We start from the raw sequence: 24,547 nt of genomic DNA, 5'->3' as shown, positions 1-24,547 counted from the left end.
TATTTATCATCTGCACATCAGTAGGCTGATGCATGCCATGCAAACAGCATCTTCAGCTCAGTGAAGAATGAAACAAGAAACCCTTTCATTCCTCCTGAATAATATATTATTCATTTATTCAGCTAAACTGGCTGATTCCCAATTATAGTGATGAATGATAATGGATAATAAAGTTTGCAATGTATGAGGATTAAAATCCCATAAATGAACAGTACTCAAATCTACAGCCTCAGATGAGCCACAAAGATTGATAGAATTGAATTGTATATGTATAAATTCATAAGTCAAATGTACTATCCACTGTATTTTACAGATTATCAATGACTAAATGAACCTCTTAACATGGTAATAAATGAAAATTCATTGATTAACTATAGTTTTTAGGACCAGTTTTAGTAATTATTTTTAATTATATCTTACAGTAAAGAAATAAAATATCTCTTAATTTCTTAACAATAATATTTTTTAATGCAATAATAATAAAAAATATAATACAAAAAAAAAATGAATAAAAATCTATTGCATCATACACAAAACATAATTTGTCATTTCCTTAGGTCCGTGAGCTGATATAGATAGATCTGACATTCCCAACTTATTTTTATAATTTAAGATTTTCATAAAAGTATGTTATAAATCTATTGTTTTTTTTTATTTTGTTAATACAAACTGACTAATAGAAACTAAACTTTATTCAGTCACAGCTGGTAAAATTATTACAAAATGTTGTACTACTGTAAAATTATTGATTCATTTTCAGGTAGAATATGTGAATTTCACATGGAAATCTGGTGTTAAAAAAAAATATTACTATAATTTTGATCGTTTGCAATCATTTGATGAAGCTATATTAGAACCACCAGTTATATCAATTAAAACTAAGGGAAAGGTACCACGAAGAGCAAAAGGTAACAAAACATAATGCAATTTTTAATAATAAATAGGAGTTTACACTGTAGAATAATCTTAATCTGTTATTTTAATAATTTTTTCAGATGTATCATCTTCACTCAAACTTTCCTTTAAAGGGAGTTACTCAGATAAATGAAAAAAAAAATCAAATTTTATCTCAGGTATAAAATTTATTCTATGACCAATTCCAAGCAATTTTTAAGTGACTTAAGAAAAGAAAGGAAAAATATTGATTTGTCAGAATTGTCAAACTAAATGTTAATTTTGATCAGAACATTTTAAGCTTTATACTAACCATAACTAAGAGGAATTAAATATTGACCCACAGAAAATAATAAAGAGCAAATATTCCAGCACTTTCCTGTTTGGAGCAGTAAAAACTGTAATACAACTTGCCTAGAATAGCTCACAAATATTTTAAACTATATAGTGTTCCACACAACAGTATGGAATACTGTTTAGATGAACAGTAACATAAAATAAATAATTATATTTTGAAAAATGCTGGAGGTTTTTAATGAACTAATTACTACTGATTTTGCTATACTCAGTTCATTACAGGATAATTAACATTTTTGTTTTCTGAAGAAGTTGCTAATAAATTACCTCATGATTGTAAAACCAATATTCTTTGACAAAATTAATGTTAAGTGTGCTAATACGTGAAATGACATAAAGAATTAATTTGTTGACAATAAAATATATATAACAGAGAATAAAAAACATTTGCCAACTAAAAATAGATTTAAATTACCACATCATAAGTAAGTTAAAGTGTGTATCCTCTGCATGTTCTGGATGAAAATTAAAGCCTTTTTAATTATTATTTTTTTAATAGACTTAAAAAGCTGTTAGCATAATTAAAATAATTTTTCATTCATAATTTAATTATAATCACAGGAAATCCTTTAAAGGATGGAGTAAATAATTGAAATGTATTGACAGAATTGTAATGTGAGCTTTGCTTATAGTTATGCATCACATTCGGATGCATGGAAGAGTTGCTGGGTAGAATAAATTTGTTGAAAAGATTGATGGAATGTGTTAGTTGGTAAACTGATGACTGGAAAATCGTTCTTGTAATTTAAAGCACACTCATTATTGTATATAAGAAAAGGTTAATTGCCTAAAGTCTTTGATTACATTTCTGAAGAATTATTTTTCTGCATGTATTTAAAATTTTATAATATATATATATTTTTTTTACATGCATATTTTTATTTTTAATGAATTCTGTTTAGATTATGATGTATTATAAATATGAAAACTTATGGATCGTAAAATTTTAAGAAATGACATATATTAAGTTAAGTTTATGTAGTAAAGAGCTTAATACTGGGACTATACTGCATTGCAAGAACTTGTTCATATCAAGAGAAATTATAGTTTGTTAGACGAACTATTAAATTAATTTGCAAAATTAAAAAAAAAATATAGCAGTCATTTACAGAGTGTACTTTCAGGGGGATAAGAAATTATTTAATGACTTCCAAAATATAGCATTGACTTCATTTACATTGAATCATAAATTCTTTTCTCTAATTTTTTTAATGTAATTTCATAGGAATCATGATATTATTGTGATTTACTGGAAAACATTTTTATTTTCTTAAATGAACAGTTATGGATTTTGATTCATTGAAAGTAGATAATTTTATATTTTTGTAGATTTTTTATGTCAGTCAACATTATATTTCTACAATTTCTCAAATTATTGAAAGAAATTCTGTATAAAATAAATAGGAGTTTAGTGAATGATTACATTATTGATTTCATTTAATATTATTTATGTTCATATACATGATAATTTATTACCTAATAACATATAGACCAAATATGTAAAACCTTTAATAATTATAATGTATACTGAAACTTGTAATATAAAGTATGGTATTACCAAAAATATTTAACATCTGACATTTAAAATTAGGAAAGTTGTAACTTAATGAATTCAGAGGTACCAAAATACAATGGTCATTTGATTCATGTGGTTATATCAACAAGAAAAAACTGAGCGTACACTAAAACTATGTAAATGAAGATAAGAAATTTAAATATGAAAATTTGTTTATTAAATATACAATTTAATAAAATTGCTATGCATTATTTTTAGTTTCATTAACAGAATATTAAACATTAACTGTTAAATATTTTGAGATATTTAAACACCACAGATTAGTTGATTTTCATCCACATTTTTTTTTTCATTCTAAATTGGTTCTGATACTTCTGTTTGATGATTGTGGTATTCCTTAATTTTAGGTATTTTTCATAAGAAAGCTACCTATTGTAATGGGTACCATGATTCGACTTCTGGAAAATTTAGACAGACATTTCTTCGCGTTTCACATCCCCCAGACTCCAAAACCACTGTTAGCTCAATGAAGTCAATGTATATATACATTATATATATATATATTTTTTTTTTTCATTTCTTGTGGACACGATAACTGCTGTAATTTTGTGCCAATCACTTTCAAATTGTTTCCTAAAAATAACTTGACCCAAAATCTTGGTCAAGTTTGTTAATGGCCAAAATCAGACCATGGGAGTGGAATGGGGTAGCTTTTTTGAAAAAACAAAATATCGCTATAACTTTCTTATTAAATAAAATACTGAATTTGTTTAAAGTTCTTACTATTTCTTGAATAAGGCCCTAAAACTTATATATGTAAAGTTTTTTGATATCACTTACCATTGGCCAGGGGGTGGAAAAAATGGGGTTTTGAAGACAAAAATGATCATATCTTCCTTAATAGGCACAATATCGAATCAGTTTGAAGTGATTGTTAGTCCTTCAAATATTACCAAAAACTTTTGTCTGAAACAATTTTTGATATGACCCAACCCTTACGGCAAGAGTTGACGAAAACAAAAAACTTTCTTAAGTAAAATATTGAATTTGTTTAAAGTTCTTACTATTCTTTGGATAAAGGCCTAAAATTTATCTAAGTAAAGTTTTTTTTATATTACCAACCATTGGCCCAGGGGGTGGAAAAAATGGGGTTTTAAAAACAAAAAAAACCATACCTACCTTAATAGGCACAGTATCGAATCAGTTTAAGGTGATCGTTAGTCCTTAAACATTACCTAAAACTTTTGTCTAAAACAATTTTTGATATGACCAACCCTTACAGCAAGAGATGACCAAAATGTCTTCTTATCATATGCTAAACATATGAACATTTTTTCACATGCAATTATTGTCATATTGAGTAAATTTGAAGTTTTTCTTAACTTCAAGGTGGACATTTTTTTTTATTCTCTACTTAGCACCAGTGAAATCTACCTCCACCTTCCAGCGTGCCGAAAGGGATTTTTAATTTAAGAACCCCTGAATAACCTTTAATTTTTTTTATACACTTCATTGATGTTTTGGCAGCAGTGAAAATATTGCATTTAATACCTTGAGTAAATCAGCAAGTTTATTCCTTTACCTTTCTACTATCTCACAATCAACACCTATTTTCTTCATAAACTACTATTTAGGCAATATATTCATTTCATTATTTTAGTCAATTTAATCAACAGTAACAGCTTCAAAATTACTTTTACCTCGTATATCAGTGAATTCATTAACTTCATCTGTAATATTACAAACAGGCTCAAAGAAATATTTTTGTCACTTGAATTTGTATATTTTTATAGTATTGTATGTGATTATCAATTCTGGGATTTTTATTCCTATAATGCTTTTTCTGCCATGTTTATTGATAGTTAAAAATTACTTTCCTGTTCAGAAGTTTAGAGACCTATATGGACACGAATGCTAATTTTTTTTCATAGTTTTAGCCTTCTTTACTTACCTTTTTTATCGCAAAAAAAATCCATTGAATATGTTTTTTTTGTCAAACTTGAAGTTGTTTAAATTTTTATGCAGCCACCAACATCCTTCTGCAACTAAATTATTGTGCTAAAGGTTTAACTAAAACAGAGCCTTCAAGTTTAAATTTGATTATATTAGTGTAGGATTTATAATGATATCTAGGACCTGACACTCTATTAAGGTTTATCTTTAGTTAGAGCTATCACACTAAGATCTTGGTGACAGCCAAATAAACAAGCAAATATTACAGTCATTCTGGCTGGAAGTCTTTCTATTCTTAAGCACAAATATCTGTCTAGAAATGAAATTAATTTTTAAGTACCACATCATATGCATTTTTCACTCACTAGAAAATTCATTATCATTGGGTATCAGTCTGTTATTACTGTTGTGTGAATAATTAATTTATTCTTAGACAATTATGTACCTGCCACTCATAGCCTTCAATTATCACCAATTTTATTCTTTATTATTTTGAGAATGCTGAAAATGTTTTTTTTTTTTTAGTTTCATTCCTTCCACAGGCTAGAACTCAGATGACAGTATGGATAATCAGGAAGTAAGGTTGATGAAGGAGCTCCTTAATCAAAAAGTCCATTTGAACACTGTTTATTGCAAAACTATTAACACATTGAATTATTTCAAAAGAGGCTATCCTTTAAATAAACTACGGAGTTTTTCTTCTAATAATCAAAGAGAAATCAGATCTTAGAAAAATTATCAGTTCCCTAACTGGATGTAGTATATTCAGGAAGCATTTGAAAACTGTTCTCTTGATTTTCTTTCAAGAAGACCAATATGTAGATTATGCCAACAATCTGACTAGGGATTTGCTCCTGGAATGCAGCTACTCCAGAACCCAAACATTTTAGTTATTTTACTACTTTAAGAATTTCAGTCAAATAATATCTAATATCCAGTATGATTCTATCAAGGATAAAAACATTATTATAATTAAACAGAATTTTGTAGATGCATAAATCACACAAACTCCAGATGTGAAAATTGGAATTGTGTTATGTTGTAGGAATTAAAACTGTCTTTATTTTAATTTTTCCATTGGTAGATTATTTCAGGCTGTTTCATTAGCTTAGCATTGTTCATAGAATAAGCACAAACTAAAACTATATTCATGTAATATGGTGTACTGCAGAATCTATTGTACTGTTCTGTGTACCTTACTTTTGAAGGATCTACATACAAATACTGTTATCGTAAATAAAGTTTTAGACCATTCTGCATACAGTATGTTCATTATTATAAGTAATAAAAAAACCCCATAAATTAAAACAATAATTGGTATCTTGTGAAAAAAATGTTGGTGTGATTTTCAATACACTGATTTCACTTTCTAGAGTAGTTTTTTTTCTTAATTTTAAGATAAATATAATTCTAAAATTTCTGATTATCCTACTGATGGTACTTCAATAAAAAGTATGATGTGCCAATATTTTTTTTGTCTAATTACTCAAATGTCAAGTGGGAAAATTATAATGATCATTTTTGCAAGAGCAATTTGCTAATTCATTAAACTGTTAAGTATCTCAGAAAACCACAAGATATTGAAGGGAATATTTGGAAATATATAGTCGTTTGGGTTATGATACAATGTTTTAGGATGTTCCTAAGTAACAAAACCTGCATTTAATTTTTTCTTATGAAAGTGGGCAATCAAGTTTATGTCTAAAATACCTCCTAGATAATTGTTCAGCTATATTTCGCCAATATGGCATTATAACAGTGGTAGGTGTAATTTTATTTCATGTCAATATTTTTATAGTTGATATAAAGATCTTAATCAAATCTCACTCTATTAGAATTGAAATCAATTTAGAAAAATAGACTAACAAACTGACCACCACCTAGCCTAATATTCTTGGATTAGTAGTTCTAACAATTTTTAAAAAAATTTCCTCAAACTTTAATTTTTTATCAGGCAAGTAACTCATTAAATACATATATAAAAATCTTGTATTAAAAATACACGTTAAAATCCTTCCTAAGTAAATTTTATTACTGTTTAAAAGATTTTCTGAAGAGAATATTTTGTTGAAATATAATGTTTATAGTAAAATCTGTTCTAAGCCAGAGTCTTTGCTATTACTGATTAGTGTAAATAGAGTACATGATTTTGTGGAGGTAATGTGTCTGTTTTATATAATTTGTGTGTCTTGTTTTGTACACAATGGTCGTATATCTATATTGTAACTTTTATAAAGAATTTCTTGCACTCCTACATACTTTAAACATATAAATTGACTAGTGTGCAATATCTGTTATAGTATTTAGTGTGCTTCTTCCATGCTCTGGAAATAGTTCTGGTATCGCAGCTTTTGGTATTGGTTTATTAATAGAGAGTCGTAAAGGTCGTCCTTTACCTGGTACACCACTGCGGTTACGATTACGCAAAGAATGTGCTGAGAGAGGTAAGTTAAAAGTGCAATCATTTTTTCACTATTAAATAGTACTAACAAAATTAACAGTGATAATTCTCTGGAAATTTCTTAGTTATTAAAATGTGATGAATGTCAGTACTCATGGTAATTGGAGGAGAATTGTCCATAGATGCATGTGAGTGTTCGAAATGCAAACCATCATACCAGAAATGCTTCAATGAACATGGCAAAAAATCAGATATTCTTCATGTGACTGGTGGGGTACATGTGGAAGTGATGTGATTTTTTGTTTTAACTTGCTAAAGCAGGTTTAATTTAATTTTTGTTTCATGTGGATATGTGTAATATTTTGAGAGATATAGTTAAATAAATATAGGGAATTTCAAAGGAAGATTCTGTATTTCTATTAACATAATTCAGTCAAAAATGTAAGTTATCCAATTAAATAATAGAGACAAACAATTCTTTTTTTTTATTCCCTCTCTCTCTCTCTCTATGTAATTCTGACAAAGTTTATAGAAATTTATTTTAATATAATGTACTATTTTTATCAGAATGATACGAATAACAATGAAAGCACTAACTGGCTGTGAGTCATCATTTTTCTAGCTTGATTTATCTAATTAATGTTCAATAAATTATTCATTATTAAAGACAATGAATTCGGGTTGAATACATTGAATTCATATGGGTTGAATTCGGGTTTGCGAAACTACTCACTGTTATGGCTGTTTTACAAAGAATAGATCTTTAACGGGCCGTTATCTTAAGAAAAGAATCCCTTTTGATTTTTCTTTTCATTATTATTTTCTTTTTCTTTCTTCTTAACTGGAAGAATTCCATTACCCTGGCCCATTATTCTGGTCCTGTTACAGAATATTGAATATCAGCGGATGACTGTAACAACTCATTACGCGTAGAACTAACCATAACCATAACTGGTACTCTAACCATAATGAATAATAAACACACACGCATTAACAAAAACTTCTGCTTCTTACTGAAGCTAATACAGAAAACCATTGTAATTTTAGCCTTGAATGTGCTAACTCCTGGTCATACCACAAATAAAACACCCATATTACTAGAGACATCAGTCAGATTTATTTGTATTACTTATAATGTCCATTAACTTATAAGTTAATAGACGTTTTAACTCATGTAAGTGTAGACTGCATGAGTATATTTTATTAACCGATATTTAGACCTGATATTTAACGTGCACTGGGATGATAAATTCATTGAAGAATGCAAAAGATGAAACAAATTCTTTTCTCACATTATCTAATATTTGATATGTAATGTTTTTAGTTCTTGAATGTGATAGTGGCATTTTCAGGTACAACCTGTGTTTCATATTGAATTCATCTCATATATATGGCATTAAAAGAACAGATACACAATTCTGCTTAACATTTTCCATATGGTACAGAACTTATCCATCATAGTGCGACTGAAATTGCAGGAGGGGAGGTGATAAGCCTGTTTTAATGTTGAGACTAAGTCTTTTGCTTGAAATAGGATTAAATTATCTAAATTGTCTGTAAATTAAAAGAAAAGGGTTTAATATAAATAAAAAAAATGTTCTTGAAGATAATATAGATTACTACATATTTTTTAAAGACTATTTCTATTATCAGTAAAAGCAGCTATCACATCATTACTCAATTACTGAAAATCTGTCAATGAAACAAGGCTTTATTTTGGTTAGAAATATCAAGGCATGGAAAATTGAAGTTTTCATTTAGTTTCATGTCTGTGAGTTAATAATATAACTGTTGAACTTAAAATAACTGTATGGAACAAATAATTTTAATATTAAAAATGAAATTAGACTCAATTCATAAATATCTACAAACAAACTTTTTGTGACTGTCAAGTCACATGAAGCTAAAAACAAATTCCCCTCTAATCAATCTAATGGCCTCAATTTTTAAGCGAGGTGAAAGAAAGCAGACTTCAGCAGGCCCCTTACGCCATCACTGTCCATCTATCCCTATCCCAAGCCTTCTCATTTGTCCCCTTGTAGTTTCCAATCTTCATCTCATATATTAACTTCATCTTCTTCTTCCTTGCTTCTTTTCTACTACTAATCCTTTCAATGCAATTGTCAAGATTCCACTTCCACACATCTCCTGACCAGTTTTCTTTTCTTTCATGCACTTCCTGCACAAGTGATCTTTTTTAATCCTCTTCATTTCTTCTTAGTTCTTCACTTTATCCATTCATCTTATTTCCTCCATCCTTCTCCACATCCACATCTCAAAAGCTTTAATCCATCTTTCTCCCTCTTCCTCATTATCCATGCTTAACTCTCATACAACAAGACACTTCATATATAGCATTTGTCTAACCTCTTCCTTAAATCTAAATCCAGACTTTTACTAAATAGTAATTCACTCTTATTGAAGGTTTCCTTTGCCATCACTATCCTTCCTTTTATTTCCATTGTGCTCTTCCACTCCTCTGTCTCCGTTATACCCAAATACCTGTAATTTTTTTACTTTCTCTATTCTTTCTTCACTTGTTTTAACTAAATCCTCTTTGTTATTTGCTTCTGTTACTCCAGTTTTTCCTATATTTATTTTCATCCCATAATCTTTCTTTCATTCCTTCTTCAGGGATGTTAACAATCTTTGAAATGTGTGTCCCATCAGTTAGAACTCATTTCATTTCATTAGTATTTATTTTTCGTCCCCTGAACTTATTCTTCCTTCTAATGTATACTTATCATACCTTCAATGTAAATGTTGAACAGTGGTGGTGAGAGGTACTATCCTTGCCTAACGTCTTGACCTAGACCCACCCAGTCAGTCGTATTATTATTTACTTATTAAATATTTATTTTACTTACAATCCTTACCTCACTTTATTACAAATTACTGATAAATTACTGTTTTATCAAACATAAAATAAAATAATCTAAAGTCACATAATTATCTCAGATAAGTTTTTGGGCAAAGAGATACCATTCCTCAGAGATGATTAAAGTCTAGCTAAATGAAATAGTTCAAACAAAAACAAAGCTAACTATAATATCCCGTACAGTTAAATTAACTAACTGTTTATAATCCATCAAAAATTGAACTAAAAGTGCTTTTAATCATGTAGTATTTGAAATCAAATATAAAAATATATGAAATTCAACTAAAAATCAGGAAATAATTTCTAATTCATAAAAATTAATGCAACTTCAAAAATAGTGGATAGATTTAATTTATATAAAGAGTAAGCGCTCCTAAAATATTAATTAAGTTAGAAGTTGACATAGAACAATTAAATGTTGAACAAAATTAAAACATCACCTTTATTTTCTGCTTTAAATTCAAAAAAATAAAAGTTTTACATTTATTTATCTTGCATTATATTACTGTGTTAGTGGGAATTTATAAAAAATTAAAATAATTACATGAACTGTTAGTCTAAAATTAAACCAGCGCTAACTTACAGCCGTTGCCCAAAAATTCATCATTTTTATTTATTAGTTTATTTAACTGTTTCATCTCTTTTAATCAGAATTTTACATAATTTTAAGTTTTCACTAATATGAAATCAGATTCATTCCAATCACTTTAAATTATTCTGGTTAAGTTATCCCTCTTGCAAACATTTAGCATATATAATGCTTGTATTTACAAACATATTTAACAAATTAAAAATATTTAATAAATTTCAAATATGTTACATCACTGATTGAAATAATTTAAAAGTAATCAGTAAATAGAAAGGACTCACCTTTAACATGGTCCTGAGATAAAGGAAAATCTGTCACGCCTTTATAATGTATAGGCATTGTTATTAATTTAAAGAAATTAACAATATTAAATTTTTGAAAGTTATTGGTAGACGATTCTTTTGGAGATTTTATTTTGTTTCTTCATTGGAATTATTATAGGTGATAATGGAACCTATTTTAAAGTACATAGGTTGTTTCATTAACTGGTTGTAATATCCTCCTTAATATGAGGGTTGGCTAAAAAATAATTCACAGTTCATCAGGATCCAAACAAAATTTATCTATACACCAAATCAAGTTTACAGCCCTAAAATACACCCCCCCCCCCCAATGTCTAATGCAGGCTCACTAACCATCTGACAGCTTTTGAATTACTATCAGGGGATGATCTTTGTTGAGGTGTCAAATTCACTAATATAACAAGGTCATGGCACTTAATAACTCTTTCAAACTACAAAATCAAATTCCTCGGAGTGGTTCTTTTAGCCTTGGCAATAGAATGAAGTCCAGCTGTTTCAAATCAGTGTGCTATGGTGGATGGAAAAATGCTTCACAAGAGAAAATATCAGCAACACAAATCACAACATGTAGGCTCACATTGTCATGTAAAATTGGCACACCATCATCAATTTTTTCTGGACACAGTTTTCAAACTTTCCATCACAGAAACTTCCAAATGAGATTTCTGTAGTAAGTAGCAGTCACACTTGGTACTCAGTCTGTAGCAATAACATCCTCTTTATCCTAAGTGAAAAATCATTATTTGCCTTCATGCGATGACATTTCTTTAGTCTAGGAAAGTATAGACTCTTCTAGATTATTACACTGCTTTGTGACTTCAGTTCAAGTTTAAATTCATGTATCCATCAATCATGTTTTATCAATAGCAATTATTCAATTCAAGAACTGATTGCCTTACCTTTCATAACGAGTAAGCAGACTCGTCACTTTTTGCTGTTCATTCAGTTGGTGTGATTGATACCCACTCGCCTGCTATCTTTTTTTTAAGTAAATATTCTATTAAATGCAATGTGCTGTAGTTTTTGGTATTCCGGTTTCATTTTTGATTTCTCTCACTTTCATGCAACTGTCTTCGTCAATCAACATGGCAACTATTGGGATGATTATGTTGTCTACAGCAATAAACAACGCTGATGTTTATGTTTTTATGCCACTGCTGTATGGTGCTGTGATTTACAGTACCATAACTACACACTTTGTAAGGGGATTGATAAACATTTGGCACTATACTGCCTTTTAAAGTTTCGATTTTGATGTGCTTGAATTTTATTGTGACCCGTGTTCTTTTCTGCTACATTTCAGACTGCATTGGCATCATTATGCACTTAATAAATCCCAAATGACTTATAACTTGTATAACTTTTGGGACAACCATCGTATAGTATATTTTATCTGTAGTTTGTTCAATTTTATTTACTAATTTGTAAATTTTAGTGATTTTTAAACATCATTCTCCGAAAGTGTGACAAGTTTATTGCTTAATTGTACATATAAAATGTAGAATTTGTTTATTGTGATTAGTCTAGAGGATGTGTTCTGTTTCTATGATGCGATTTACAAAGATTCATTCTGTTTAATGAACAGTGCACTGTATTCTTTACAATTACAGTTGAATGAATATCCAATCTCTCTAGCATAATATTTGGTACAGTCACTAATCATCTAATTTAATAATTAGTTATTAATGTAATAATTTAATCTCTATACTCCTGGGTTGTGTCTAACACTGTATATGTTTTAAATTGGAAAGTAAAAAAAAGCACTCAAAAATTGTTTAAAAAAATATTCAATTTATTATAATTCTTTCTTTGTATACAATATATGAATTCTTTGTATGCTTTTGGGTATTTTGTAGAGCAGAAATCTTCATTCTTAAAACGTCAGCAGTTTTGAGATGATATTGGTTAATATATGTCATTATTTTATATTTCTGTCACTAAGTACTTTTTCAGTCTTATTCACTATTCACAAAACACATTCATTACCTTATTACACATTCTAGAATTATAAAAAAATCCAAGAAATCATGTTTATATTATTGTATTTTAAATGTTTATACCAAATTATATTTTGCACATCAATAGAATAAAACAATAAAATAAGATTATTCATCAGAACTGAAATATACTTATTTTTTTATCCCCGGTATTAATATCTAGTAAGCATTAATGAAAATGCTTGTTTAGTGCATTCCTGTTAAAATTAAGCTAATTAATTAACAATAAATATTTTATCATTATCTTAATTTAAAAGTTTATTTACTTGAACTCATTAAATATTTCATAATTAAGGAAAGAGTACTACTAGTGCATCAATTAATGTTGCATCATAAAGCTCTGTAAATAAACAACTAATAGATTATTAAAACTGTAAATAGAAGATTATTTATTACCATTTTTTCATTTATATCCTTTATCAATATTATTTACGGTCTTGTTATCTATGATAGTTGATAATGAAAATTACACTGAATGTTTTATTTTTTAATGGCAAACTAAATTAAATTTAAAATTAATGGATTTTGTTACTTGCGTCAAAAACACTTTCTATCAATATTATAATCATCCTCATTGCGATTAGTATTATTAGCAATCCAGCAGCATTGCTTTAAAATATATTCCAGGTAGTTTTATTGAGTAAGAAAAACATATTTTTAGGAAGAGGTCAAAGACTATATTTGATCAAAACTGCATTTGTTCTTCACTACTATGTATTTTTGTTTATTTTATATTTCATATATACAAATTGAAATCAATTTGTTATAGATCAAGCTTAGATACCTTTGAAAAGCAGGTACCCATACCTTAAATGCTAACATTCTGGGTTGGCAGGATGGAAAGCCTAGTTTAAAGAATGATTCCTAAAAGTAAGCCATAATCCTTTTAAGTCACTGAGAGTGTCAATAATTTACAGCTGATATAGTCTAAACAAAAGAAACCTTTATGATATATTCAAATACTGTGCTATTGAAAGTGAAGGAAAGTAGAAGTGTTTTTCTGAGTAAATAATTTTCTTCTTCCCTTTTATTTTATAAGTCTGTATGATATTGTCCTCTAGGGTAAAATACTCAGGAGATAAAATTAGCTCCCTAATTGGATCTCTTTGCGAGGGTTATTCAGTAGGAGGTCATCAGAAAAAAATAGATTCAAACCACAGCCTTTAACAGTAGGATAGGCTTTTCTACTTACCTCTTCAGCAAGAGATAGTGCAATTAAAGAGATATTAAATATATCTCTTAATTAATGGCTAGGTCTAAGAAATTAAAAAGGAACTAGGCTTTTAAAGTTTTTTCCTAAATATAAATTAATAATTGTTAACATATTTAAAAAAAAAAAATATATATGTAAAAGATATGCATATATATATATATATATATATAGGTGAAGTCAGGCATGAAAAGGTGTTAGACTTCATAACAGTTAGGCAGCAATTTTTAAACCATACATTATAAAATCTGTACATGAAGTGATTGTAATGATCACAATTTATTTTTTGTAAAATATAGATAAAGGTTAAAGAAACTAAAGAAAAAACTTAACACAACTCATTGCAATGGGATGTTGTAAAATAAGAGAAGATGATGCACAGTAAAAAATTCCAAAAAACTGTGTAAAAATGCCTAGAAATAATTGTTAAAGCAGATCCTGCAGAAAATGGATGATTCTAAAAAATATCCTTAGGTAGGAGAGGAATAAGAAATACATTAGAATTGATGGATGAATGTAGAAAGTATTAATATGCCAGATGATAAGCCCAAGAAACAATACACGCTCATTAAAAATATAATTATACGAAATTTCAAATTAGCAAGAAAAGGTAGATGAAGGAAATGTGTTACAAGGCAAGAGAATAATCTTTTTTTGTTTTTGAAATATGATTTTAGATGAGGATGTTAAAAATTAGGTGACTTGATAAAAATCAAAAATGAAAAGGTTTAAGATAAATAGAAAAGAAAAAAACTGTATGCTGTAATCTTGTAAAAGTGGATCGATCATACATTACAGTAATTGGGTTTATTGAAAAACAACATTTGTAGGAAAACAGGATTTCTAATAAAATTTTTAAAGAAAGACAAAAACAGGAATACATAAAACAGATAATTAGGATATAGGATGTGGTAGATACAGTAAGATTAAAAAACTACATGATCAGGTACTCTGATCATCCAAGTTTCACTTCCATATAAAGGTACGCTTCAAACATACTTCCAAAAATCTTTTCTTGACGTTTAAATTCATTTTTGATGTAAACAAATTATATTTCTGACTGAAGGCTCATTTCACCTGTGCTATTCAGCATTTTATATCGCTCCTGCTTCGTCCATCTTTAGTAATTCTACTTCCCAAATAACAAAATTCTTCTACCTCCATAATCTTTTCTCCTCCTATTTTCACATTCAGTGGTCCATCTTTGTTATTTCTACTACATTTCATTACTTTTGTTTTGTTCTTGTTTATTTTCATGCGATAATTCTTGCGTAGGACTTCATCTATGCCGTCCATTGTTTCTTCTAAATCCTTTTTACTCTCAGCTAGAATTACTATATCATCAGCAAATCGTAGCATCTTTATCTTTTCACCTTGTACTGTTACTCTGAATCTAAATTATTCTTTAACTTCATTAACTGCTAGTTCTATGTAAAGACTAAAAAGTAACAGGGAAAGGGAACATCCTTGTTGGACTCCCTTTCTTATTACAGCTTCTTTCTCTCTGTTATTCAATTATTACTATTGCTGTTTGGTTCCTGTACATGTTAGCAATCGTTCCTCTACCTGTGTATTTAAACCCTAATTTTTTTTTAATGCTGAACATTTTATTCCAGTCTACATTATCGAATGCCCTTTCTAGGTCTACAAATGCCAAATATGTTGGTTTGTTTTTCTTTAATCTTCCTTCTACTATTAATCTGAGTCCTAAAATTGTTCCTTGTCCCTATACTTTTCCTGAAACCAAATTGGTCTTCTCCTAACACTTCTTCCACTCTCCTCTCAATTATTCTGTATAGAATTCTAATTAGGATTTTTTATGCATGACTAGTTAAACTAATTGTTCTGTATTCTTCACATTTATCTGCAACTGCTTTCTTTGGTATCATGACTATAACATTCTTTTTGAAGTCTTGATGGAACTTCCCCTTTCTTAAAAATATTACACACGTATAATCTATCTATCGCTTCTTCACCTGCACTGCGCAGTAATTCTACAGGTACTCTGTCTATTCCAGGAGCCTAACTGTCATTCAAATCTTTTAATGCTCTCTTAAATTCAGATCTCAGTATTGCTTCTTCTGTCACATCCTCTTTGACTTCCTCTACAACACCATTTTCTAATTAATTTCCTTCGTATAACTCTTCAATATATTTCACCCACCTATCAGTTTTGCTTTTCACATTATAAATCGGTGTACCATCTTTGTTTAATGCATTATTAGATTTTAATTTATGTACCCCAAAATTTTTCTTAACTTTCCTGTATGCTCCGTCTATTATACCAATGTTCATTGCTCTTTTCACTTCTGAACACTTTTCTTTCATTAGTTTGCACTTCCTGTTTATAATATTTCTTATTTGTTAATAGTACCTTTTACTTTCTTCATCACTATCATTCTTATATTTTCTACGTTCATCCATCAGCTGCAGTATATCGCCTGAAACCCAAGGTTTTCTACCAGTTCTCTTTATTCCGCCTAAGTTTGCTTCTGCTGATTTAAGAATTTCCTTTTTAACATTCTCCCATTCTTCTTCTACATTTTCTACCTTATCTTTTTTACTCAGACCTCTTGCGATGTCCTCCTCAAAAATCTTCTTTACCTCCTCTTCCTCGAGCTTCTCTAAATTCCACCGATTCATCTGACACCTTTTCTTCAGGTTTTTAAACCCCAATCTACATTTCATTATCACCAAATTATGGTCGCTATCAATGTCTGCTCCAGGGTAAGCTTTGCAGTCGAGTTGATTTCTAAATCTTTGTTTAACCATGATATAATCTATCTGATACCTTGCAGTATCACCTGGCTTTTTCCATGTGAATATTCTTCTATTATGATTTTTAAACTGGGTGTTGGCAATTAATAAAACTCTATAAGTCAGTCCCCTCTTTCATTTCTTTTGCCCAGCCTGTATTCACCCACTATATTTCTTTCCTTGCCTTTTCTAATGCTTGCATTCCAATCACCAAGTATTATTAAATTTTCATCCCCTTTTATGTGTTTAATTGCTTTGTCAATTTCTTTGTATACACACTCTACTTCATCAGTCATCATCATCATGGACTCTTGTAGGCAAATAGGGATGTTAACAATCATTGTCGGTTTAGGTTTTGATTTTATCCTTATTACAATGATTCTATCACTATGCATTTTGAAATACTCTACTCTCTTCCCTATCTTCTTGTTCATTACGAAACCTACTCCTGCCTGCTCAATATTTGAAGCTGAGTTAATTATTCTAAAATCATCTGAGCAAAAATCGTTTTTCTCTTCCTACTGAACTTTGCTAATTTCTACTACATCTACATTTAATCTATACATTTCCCTCTTTAAATTTTCTAACCTACCAACCTTTTTTAGACTTCTAACATTCCATACTGTGACTCGTAGAATGTTATTTTTTAATTTTCTGGTGATCCCTTCCTTAATAGTCCCCACCCAGAAATCCGAACAGGGGACTAGTTTACCTCTGGAATATTTTACCAAGTAAGGCACCTCCATCTTTGTTATATGAAAATGCAGAGAGCTACATTTTCTTGGAAAAAAAGCAGCTGTAATTTTCCATTGATTTCAGCTGCGCAGTACTCAGAGGATTGAAGGATGTTGATATGGCAGTTTAAGTCGTCCTGACTTATGCCTTACTGAAAGAGCTGCAGCCCTCTTTCAGGAATCATTCCTTAGTTTGGCTCTCAACAGATACCTCTCCAACATGGTTACACCTTCGGTCCAGCTACTCTGTGTCACTGAGCACTCAAGCCCCCTCACTATCAGCAACGTCTCATGATTCATAGAGGGAGTTAACATTATTAAACATAATAATACACTTATTATGACATTATAAATACATTTATAATAACATTATTAAACACTTATATACTAAATGAATACAGTTCAAGTCCAACGCTTTGTAATCACAAAGCGTACGTTCTGGACAAAAAAAAACCTGCCAATAATAGTATCAATTGGAAATCTAGTACAGAATAGCATTGTTGGTGTCACTGGAAAAAATTCAATAATAGTTAAAAATATTTTGATTAAGCAAAATGTTAGGTAACTTTAAATATGATTTGGTTTGTAACCAATTATTATTTACTTTACATTAACAGCTTAATGAGAAATTATAGATATAAATTAAAAACAAAACAATGATTGTATTATTTATTTTTATTTTATTTGGAAATTTTGTTGAAGTACTGTGATGTAGAAATCTCTGTATATATGTATAATGTAATTTATATTTAATATAATTATTTTTAAATCTATGCAGTTTTAAATCTCATAATCAAAAATAACATTCTGCAAGCTTAAAGGTTACTTATAAAATCTGTTTAGTACACAAATAGACAATAAATTTTTTAACTTCAAAATTATCACCAGTATATTAATATTAATTTATTATACAAAATTATTTTCATTGACCTAAGGTCAATGGCTAAACACATAAAAGATAAATAATTAATAATATCTTATTTAGCAGCAGTATCATCCTACATTAAAGAAAAACAAATCAATATAACAATGATTTATTTAACAATTAAATGAAATATACTTTACTATATTTTCATACAAAATATGAGCAGATAATATTTGTCTTTAAAACTAGAAAGTGTGTTCACATAAAAATTTCAATTCATAGAAGCTACATCTTATAAATACATCCTTACAGACCTATATGAAAAAATGAAATTTAACTTCAACAAAATAAATTAATCACAATCACTTTTTAAAATTAGAAATTAGCTTCCTGAAGATCTTCATAGAATTATTTCAAACATTAATTTTAAAAAAGTTAAACTATAAACCAAATTTATTAAATACAAATTTTGCAAAATGTAAATGTGTTTAGTCACTCTTGTGACTCCTCTTCAGTGACTAGTATTTTTAGTCAGGTAGGTTGTTTTATTTTATTCTAGATACACACAAAGAAGGAGATCTTGACATACTCAAACATAATTGTTCATTTTTTTAAATGCACAAAACTCAAAAAATTATATATTATATGAAGAAATACTAATTAAATCCACATTTAAACCACATTTCAAATAAGTGTCTGCCTAATTAAATGAAAACCACAAGAACATCTGCTAATACCAGGGATTGAATAACGGCCCAACTGAAGATGAAAGTAAAAGTGACTGAAAGCGTTATGAAGCAAGTTTAAAAAAGATATTTAATAAATCTGGTATAAATTATTTTAAAAATTGATAGTTTTAATTTTCATCTTTGATTGTTATGACAAAATCATCACAAGAATACAAAATTATAATCCAGTAACAAATTTGGTAAAAACTGCTAAGGAAAGAATTGCATTATTGTTGAAAAAAAGATTTTGTAGAAGCATAATGCCAGGATTGAGTCAGTATTATAAAACAAACACGGAACTTTCAATTTATTTTACTTTTATAACGAATGAGTGGGCAATTTTCTTTATTACAAACATGATTAAGTTTGTTTTTTAAATAACAGAGAAACATTAAATACAAGTATACAATTTTATAGAAACTAAATACATTAGAGCACTTCCAAAAAGGTGCCAGCTAATGAATCTGCTTGTGTGTGTGTATATATATATATATCTGTGATATATATACACACACACACACACACATTCATAAGCAAGATTTTGAAGCAATCAAAACCTTAAGTTTTTTATTTTGTATTATGATTATTTTGTATTATGTGGTCAAAATTTAATCAAGTCTTATTTAATTTATACATCATTGACTTCAGATATATTTTGAATTTTGCCAACATTCATACTTTATTTTAGATAATTTCAGTATCTAAATGCACAATTCTTTTTAATAGTTTTGAAGTAACTTATTTCATTTTTTGTTAACTGCTTTTTATTAGTTAAAAAATTAAATCAGGAGTATTTTTTTGGGACTAAACTAGACTTTTTAATAATTTATGTATGAAGTATTTTCTTGATAGCTTAAGATTTCTATTGTTTTGATTCCCTTGTAAAAGATAGATTTTGTATTTTATATGCAAAATTGTAGACTGATTTTTCTTTTTATAAATGAAAAAAATTATGTAGAACAAATTTCTATTTTTTGATAAACCATAGATTGACATTTTTGGAAAACATGATCTTGAAAACATAACAACTCTTATAAACCGCACACAGCTATTACAAGATTTTTAGAATTTTTATTAATAGCATACAACACAAAAAAAATTCTTTTTCTATTTTCCTTGATAAAGTAACTTATTTAGATTCACTCTTCTTATTCCTGAGAAAAATTTAATGGGATCAGAATAACTGTTTATTGGAGTTAAACCAACTCACAGATCATATTTATTAAATATAAATTTTTCCAACATATTTCCCAATCTGAAGGGAAATGTTAAATTTTTAGAATAGAAAAAAATGAAAATTTTCAAGATATAAAAGTGGGCAGTTGTTATCATTGTTTTACATCTGTAATATGATTCACATGCCTATTTACTCTTAGTAAATTAACATATCAATGAAATATTCTTACCTTTTCATAAAAGACAAGGATAATCTATTTCCAAAAATAATATCACTACTAAATTACACAAGAAAACTTTTTTTTTACAGAGCATAATATTTGGCCAAAGTATAGCCATATGAAGACTATTTCTTTTGAAGTAATTTTGTATTACCTAACCATTCAAAAGATCTTCCTGACTTTTTATGAAAGTATATTTTCTCTTACAAAAAAAAGAATACTGCTCTGTTGATTAATTTTTAAATAATATTAATTAAATAAACCTTAATTGTCTGCATACTTGTATAATATGTTACTTAAATATGTACTCAAATATTTTTCAATATGTGATTTTATCTTTTTTTCCGTTTATTTGCAAAACTTGTGCGTCATAATATTATCTTTTTACATTAACAGAATTTATAACAACTCACCTTTTATTTTACCTTGTATTTTTGGACTATTCTGATCATAGTTTTCCCAGAGTTTTTCTCGATCTTTCTTGGCAGAATCTGGACAATTTCCTTTGTTAAACATGATTGAGGATTTCTACACTTACCCGATATGACCTAAATAATTTATAATCATGCACTGATCTCCATAATATGTTTAATTTATAATGTAAGAACAAAAAAGCTACAGCTAAGGACACTCCAGGTATGTATTATTGACACAACATTCAAACAAAAATACTTAAGTTCACAATAGCTACAGTAAAAAATAAGGAGGTAGTGATAACAGTTGTGCAGCAAAAATCATTCAGCAGGTTTCATTGAGTAAAGTCCAAGATGTAACATTACAGCTTTTAATTATTAATAGCTCAAACATTTTCTTTAATGAAGATTTAAAATTAATTTATGTCAATATATTGCAAAGATTAATGGTTTAAATCAAAATAATTTTGAAATTCCAATAATATTATATACAGTAAAATTCATAATTTGTTTTTACGCCTGATAATTGTAATTGTTAATGTGTCAGAACATATTTTTTTTTAAATCTAGGGAAAAAGTAGTGTTAAGAGTAGAAATTTAATTAAAGAGATTTTCAAAGAAAGCAGATTAAAATTTTACATGTTTAATAGGTCCTGATCCAGAATGTGATAAGAAATGTGCAAATGGTGGTTGGTGCAACCATGAAAAAATATGTCAGTGTCCTGAAGGATATATGGGTCAATACTGTCGTACAGCATTATGTTATCCACAATGTATGAACAATGGTAGTTGTACAGCACCAGGTGTATGTAGCTGTCCTGTTGGTTTTCAGGGTCGACATTGTGAAGGAGGTGAGTAACAATAATGAGTGGTTGTAATAAGTAAAGAAAAAATTAAGAGAAATAAATCATATATTTAATTACCAGTTAATTAATTGATTAGATTGTTATTTTTTGTAGTTTTTTGTATTTTGAGAATGGAGGTACTCTGAAACGTGTCAACTACAAATGTTAAGTGACAATGCTAGGAAGGGCAAAAAATGACACTCTAATAAATTATGATAATCATAGTGGAAGTATAAAATATTGTGGAAAATTAATTAGGTCATACTAAATTTGATGTAATAAATAAAGTAGCTGATGTTACTGTTTAAATATATACTAGCTTGAATCTCGATAATGATGGCATAACCTAAAATATAAAGTCCAGAAATGAAATATATTAAGACAGCGGAGCTAAATAATGAGCTTTGTTTCCCATGTATGGGAACACATTTATCTTTGTTTTATCAGAAGCATGCTACTCTTCTGAAGTTAGCTGGTGATTGAAATAATAATTTAAAGGTTTGAATCGTGTTAAAACTATTGTTTCTAATGGCCTTTTTTCAAATGATATAAATTATATAATGTTCTTAAAGATTTCATTGTAAGCGTTTTCCAATTTTCAGATAATTTTTAAGGAATATTGCATCAGATTTTTTTTATCGTTTGCTTTATTAAAAAAACAATTACTACACGTATGGCATTTTGTGTCCTCTAAAAAAACTATTCGCTAATTTCTTTCACCTAACTATAAATGCTTTAATTTAAGTTTCTTTACTCCCTAATTAACATTGAAGACAGTTTGATAAGTAAGAAAATGATAAAGGAAACAATTATTCAGGCTGAATTATATTTATTTTTTTATTACAGCCTTCCTTTTAGATAAACACATAACCTAATGATGTTTTGAGAGCCATTATATCATTTTTATTAGATGTTACCTAACTGTTCAAAACAGCTACTCATAACATCCATCACTTCACTGCCACCAGAAAATTGCTTTCCTATGAGCCATTTCTTAGATTTAGAAACAGATGGAAATCACAGGAAGCCATATGATGTGTAGGGTGGATAAAGTTGCAACATAATTAATTACCTCAGCTAAATATGTGCACATATTTAGTTAAGGCACTAACAATCTCAGCTACTTCTTTGATCTTCAGTCTATTGCTTGTCAAATTGATTTTACAAACTTTCATCACTTATTATTTTATATCATTTCTTTAGTTGCTCCTCATTAAAGACAAGCTCTGCAATTTTAAATGTAAAACAATAAATCCAGTATAACTAAATGAATTCAGAAAAGAACAAGATCTAGACTGTCATAAATAAAACTGTTATCAATGACACAGAATTAATTGGTTCTAAAGACAAGCATAAGTTTTCACTGCAGTCTTCTAATGAAAGTTGGTCCATTACATCAGAATAATACAAAGTTTTGTTAAATTACTGGAACAGAGTGAATCATTTTTAGAAAATATGTTTAAAAATATTGACAAATGAACATATTTAGTATATTCAATGAAACAACTAAAATATTCAGTTTATTGTAATATATGAAAAATATTATTTGATATTACATATTAATGCAATATGAAACAGCATAATAATAAAATATAATTTGTCGAGTCTTAAACACTAATATATATATATATATAATAAAAAAAAATAATCAATACTATTATTAAATTTTTTAAATAATTACTTTGATTATTAAACTTTTTTTGAAATAGCAATGGCTGTCTTACAACCAAATTTGATTGTTTCGCTTAGTAGTTTATAAAATGGTGCTTGCTCTGCACCATGATGAAGTCCAGTATCATGATGTTCTTGTTCATCATCTCTAAATTTTTGAATTACTTCAATTAATTCTTTATTATCATCTTGACTGTTCATCAATGTTCGCAATTGATCATTGTAATGTTCAACTATGACTGATTCAACAGCAACTGTGCATGCCATTGCAGCCTGAGAACCCAATAGAGCACTTCCTGAAAATAAAACGTTTAATTTATAAATTTATAATTTATAAACATGTTCGCTGCGACGGATAAAATAGGGAACTTAACCATCTTGCTGTTCAGGCAATTATGATGCCATATAGTAATTACCTACTATGCATTACGTTGCACATTGCCCGTCCTGAGATTTTGTACTGTGTGTGTGGTTTTTATACTGATTTACTCATTTAAACTTATCACATTATTTTTAATCTGTTTCTGACAATTTTATTTTGTTTTCATATATTTTTCCCACAAGTTGTTCAATAAAACATTCATAATATTACATAAATAATCTTATGAATGCTAATTATTTTCTATACATCAGATTAATTGTATTATGTCACCTAATCTAATACTCACTGTTTTGATTTGTCATCTTATTATTCCTACATGAAATATATGTTGAAATATTTTTCTTTAAAATACCATTCATTCAAATGTATATTTTAATAAAATAAACACTGGATGAAACATAAAATTTATTTCCAGATAATTGGGTCTGAATTGCTTCACATAAAATGTTTATATGCTTGCTAACATCATCCAAATAATTAATAAACTGATTGATTTTTGACTTGATTTATTACTTTTTTCAACATAATATTTATTATTTCGTGAAAATGCCACGTGAAAAAAGCTTATTTAAATTCATAAATATCAAATGCTATTTTATTATTTATATAGTCTGAAACTCTTAATTTTATTTTTCATCTTTATTAAATTAATACTATA

General features: G+C 28.3%; 2 protein-coding genes across 6 annotated transcripts in view; one reads left to right on the top strand and one right to left on the bottom strand.

Annotated features, from left to right (window-relative positions):
- shf (WNT inhibitory factor 1) overlaps nucleotides 1-24,547 on the top strand; it is a 60,634-nt gene that overhangs the window by 16,400 nt on the left and 19,687 nt on the right. For both annotated transcript variants that reach the window (XM_075360614.1, XM_075360612.1), the window contains exons 4-6: nucleotides 761-908; nucleotides 7,021-7,164; nucleotides 21,642-21,842. In XM_075360614.1, coding sequence (XP_075216729.1) covers nucleotides 761-908; nucleotides 7,021-7,164; nucleotides 21,642-21,842 — 493 coding nt within the window. The remainder of the gene's footprint in view (nucleotides 1-760; nucleotides 909-7,020; nucleotides 7,165-21,641; nucleotides 21,843-24,547) is intronic.
- Coq7 (ubiquinone biosynthesis protein COQ7, mitochondrial) overlaps nucleotides 23,321-24,547 on the bottom strand; it is a 36,492-nt gene continuing 35,265 nt past the window's right edge. For all 4 annotated transcript variants that reach the window (XM_075360615.1, XM_075360616.1, XM_075360618.1 and 1 more), the window contains exon 4: nucleotides 23,321-23,803. In XM_075360615.1, the coding sequence (XP_075216730.1) occupies nucleotides 23,526-23,803 (278 nt within the window). In that variant the 3' untranslated portion in view covers nucleotides 23,321-23,525. The remainder of the gene's footprint in view (nucleotides 23,804-24,547) is intronic.

This window comes from Lycorma delicatula, chromosome 3 (assembly GCF_047948215.1).
Source record: "Lycorma delicatula isolate Av1 chromosome 3, ASM4794821v1, whole genome shotgun sequence".
NCBI classification, from domain to species: domain Eukaryota; kingdom Metazoa; phylum Arthropoda; class Insecta; order Hemiptera; family Fulgoridae; genus Lycorma; species Lycorma delicatula.
The sequence above is the reverse complement of the archived record's forward strand: the minus strand, read 5'-3'. Positions and strand labels throughout refer to the sequence as shown.